General features: G+C 23.2%; 1 protein-coding gene across 1 annotated transcript in view; it reads right to left on the reverse strand.

Annotated features, from left to right (window-relative positions):
• Positions 1-678, reverse strand: part of LOC126907293 (uncharacterized) — a 6,350-nt gene extending 5,672 nt beyond the window's left edge. The window contains exon 1 of the mRNA XM_050688462.1: positions 500-678. Coding sequence (XP_050544419.1) covers positions 500-609 — 110 coding nt within the window. The 5' untranslated portion in view covers positions 610-678. The remainder of the gene's footprint in view (positions 1-499) is intronic.
• Positions 679-4,336: the final 3,658 nt, after the last annotated feature.

Raw genomic sequence — 4,336 nt, forward strand, 5'->3', positions numbered from 1 at the left:
CTAATTACTTAGCACCCCCCTGAGGGTACTTAAGTCAAATTAAGATATTCAATTAACAAAATTCATACTAATTTTCTTGTTTATTCCGTTTTAATATTTAAACACTACCAAATTGTAAAAATTTATTTTATATTAACTTAGAACACAAATATTTTTTATTAACTAAAAACTCTTTTTGGAAGAAAATTTTTAAATATGAAAACTTGTGTGAAAAGCCTGTGTGTTCTTATGCACGTTCTTATGAATGTAAAAGTTCACAGGTAATTAATTAATTACTCATATGATAGTTTGGTTTTTATACAAATAATTTTTACTACTGTAAGGTCATTAGAGTTATTTAAAAAATCTGAAAACACTCAATGTAATTGAATGTCTTAGTTCTCAGAGCACAATAAATAAAACTGTACATTAATGATTATTTTCTTTTATTTACCACTATACTTATCATATTTAAATTAGTACTATTAATAAAGTATTATTTATATTATTAATGAAATACCTGATTTTAGGAGGAACAGTTGATCGCATTATATTCATTTCTAATTTTGTTGCACATATTGTTGAGAAGTGGTAAATCAAACAAAAACTTATATATTTTTTAAAACACATAATGATGAATTAATTTAATGAAACTTGTAAATAAGAGATTTATTACCTCACTTTTAATTGTGCTCAAATCCTAAACATAAACGTCTTTTTATTCAAAATTTTAGAACTATTGCATTGTCAACAACTGAATAAATTAAATATTTGTATGATTGTGTTGACATTATCGTTTGACTGTTTTTCTTCGATTGATCTTTCATTTTTATTGGTTTTATACTTATTTANTCGTTTGACTGTTTTTCTTCGATTGATCTTTCATTTTTATTGGTTTTATACTTATTTATTGTTATTTTTGTTTGAATACTAAAAAAAAAAAGTATTTTTCAAATTAAATTTAAGAAATTCATACAATTTCTTGTATTTAAATTAACAGTTAAAAAATGTTTTTTATGTTACCGTATTATACTAAATTGTAATAAAAATAAGATTTTTTTTATAAAATCCAGTCGATTGATCTTAAAACAATCCGTGCTATTATCATAATTCAATAAATTAAGTTACAGATCTTTAAATATCAATGATATTAGTTTGATCCTACTTATTATTTAATTTGTAACAATAGATCCTGTGTAATACATTTCATTTTATAGATAGAATTATAATTAGGTGTATGATTTCATAAGATTGTAAATTAAAATGTGGTTAGACTTATAATCCTTATATTGGTGAGAAGAGCAGCTATCGAGAAAATCTTGACAGGTCCCAAAAATTAGGAAGTGTTCATAAATATTTTTAGCCTATTATTTTATTTTATTAATGCCTACAGAAATTTAATTTCTATGAAATTTTTTCTTTACTGTGCAACGAATAAATTTTAATAATAATATTAATATACATTGTATATTTAAATTATAAAGTATAATATTAAGATTTATACACAACTTTATCTTAAAATTAAAACTATATTTAGAATGAATAAATAATCACAATATTTAAAACTTAACCTACGTATACATTTAGACTGATTTAAATATCTTTAGACATAAAGTAGTATCGCATATTATGTTATACTATATAAAATCGTAGCTATTTTACAAAAGTTGACGTCAATTTTTTTTATTTTTTAGGCGAACATAAATAAATTTAAGAGTGCAAAAAATGAAAACTGATAAATATTTACATCCTTTTTTATGTGTTAAATTAAACAAATTATTTTAAACTTTGATGTGTAATTGATTGACTTGTGTATTATTTATACAGAGTGATTCGCTTATCCACTTAATTAATCAAAAAATATAAATAATATTAATAACTTTTTATAGTTTCTTTTAGTTTGATGTTTTATGTTTTTCAATCATTTTTTATGTTCATCTCTTATATCTTATATGGGTGTTAACTTTAATTTTTTAAATGACAACGCACATGATAAGCTAGCATATTTATTAGATAATGATCTAATTAAAATAGAGACTGGTCGATATTATCTTTTGAATCAGTACATAGGGAGTTATTAACATCTTTATGTCTAGACAGTAGAATGACCCGGAAATGCCTCTTATCTTTGGAAAATTTTTAAATATTTTTTCCATTAATATTTTAGTTTCGATATGAAGTTAGGAAAGTATTTATTTTATTATGATGTGTTTTTTTGTTATCACATATCCTCTGCTCCTATTGGACTGATTTTTTTCAACGGTAAATCAAAAGATCACAAAATATAATTAGTTGATGCTATTAGCTCCATAGTTTTGAAACATTCCCTTCAGTCCCGGTAATAAAGAAAAATCTCCTAAAACACTGCTGATAAAAATTCACGATAGACTGATAATAATGTAATGGACACTTTTAGTGTAATATTTTGGCTATTGTGCAAAAAAGAATTATTGATATCTTTGAAGTTATTCATTTTACAGTATCGACAAACATATGATATGATTCAGTCAAAGAAAAATGATGCATATATGATTCAATAAATAAATCATTTACACCAAAACTTATGGTACGTGTTGAATTTTTCACAAATAATTTAAACCTGTAGTTTTAAAATATTAGGAGCATATAAACAATTGAGATAAAAAATCCATCTAAAAAATCTACTGTACTGGGTTTTTTTTTTACTGTCGTCACTAAGACTCATGTTCAATAAAAGTATTGAACAAATATTAGCAATAACTAAATCATTGAACCTGAATTATATTTAGTTGAAGACATTATCCTAAAATTTAAAATAATTTAAAAAAAGTATGTCAGATAAAAAGATACTTGTGTATACTAGTATTTATGTAAGAAAAATGATATAAATCCAAACATTTTTTACACAGTTATAACAATATTAAGTTCAAAATGAATTCGAAGATGACGAAATGTCAGATATTGGAGACATAGAAAACTTTGCTGAATAGTTTTTGGCGAATCGCAATTTTTGTCTGACTATTGAAAATATTAATTTGGAAATTCTAAATAAACCTCTTGACCTATATATAAATATAAGTGATGCGGTAGAATTAAATAATAATTTATCTAATGAAATGATNAATTTGGAAATTCTAAATAAACCTCTTGACCTATATATAAATATAAGTGATGCGGTAGAATTAAATAATAATTTATCTAATGATATAGCTACCCAGGAACGAAATTTTTGTCTTGAAAATATTAGTAGTTTTTCAGTTGCTATATTACAGATCAATTCAAATATTTCTAAAAAAATTTAATTAAACAACCTCAGGAACATATTAAATTTTTTTTTCCGTTATAACAATTAAAACGTTAACAATATTATTACGTTATACGTTTAAATAATTGAAACGTTATGGATTTATGTTTTCCGTTTTGTAGTGTTTAAACAATATCAATTTTTTATGTTTTACGTTTTTCGATATTTAAACGTTATTGATAAGTTTTAACCTATTATGAATTACTTGTTATTGCTTGCATGTAAGAATTTTCCTTTGTAGTTTTTACATTGACCATTATTGGGCTGTTTTCACCAACTAATTTTCAACTAATTGGTTATTTATGATGTCAATATTCGTAAGTACGCTACATTTGTTATCAATGGTGGTAAGGCACATTGTTGTGAATTTATAAATACCAATGCCAATTGGCACTAAAAAGCATATCTATTGATTCATAATTGATAATAAACACTCAGTGACTATAATAGCGAAGCCATAAAAAATCAATTAGTTACCTGTATTTGTAAATTTATATATGTATAATAATTCAAAAATTTGAAACTTTAAAGTTTTAATAACATTTACTATTAAATTAAAATCTCAAACATTTTATTAAATTCAAAATTTGTGTTCCCATTAAAAAAAACAAAGTTGACACCCTTCAAGGCATAAGGGATTAACTTAAAAAGTATTACTCAGCTAATAGTATAGTGTATTATGGAAGAAAAAAATGAACTTTTAATTGACGAAAGTGAAATAGAATTCAAAAGTGATACATCATTTTTACATGAATTTTGAAATTTTGATACGCCACGCCAGGTTTTTGAATATTTTGTTACTTATGATATTTTAGAATATGTAATACTTAAGTACTAAATATTTATTGAATCTATTTTTTTAAAATCATTTTTTACCAACAAGAAATGTTAACAGTATGTGGATCAAATGTTATACTTATTTTTTTGTCATTATAAAAGGTTAGGACATTAAATCAAAATAAGTGCCATACAATAAAAAGAAATAACCTAACTATGAATGATTTTTTTTTCAGATTGGCTATTCGTTTTAATTATATTTTTAATAATTACGTTAGTGTTATTATTGAAAATTTT

Source organism: Daktulosphaira vitifoliae, unplaced genomic scaffold, assembly GCF_025091365.1.
Source record: "Daktulosphaira vitifoliae isolate Bord-2020 unplaced genomic scaffold, ASM2509136v1 Scaffold_5, whole genome shotgun sequence".
Taxonomy (NCBI): Eukaryota; Metazoa; Arthropoda; class Insecta; order Hemiptera; family Phylloxeridae; genus Daktulosphaira; species Daktulosphaira vitifoliae.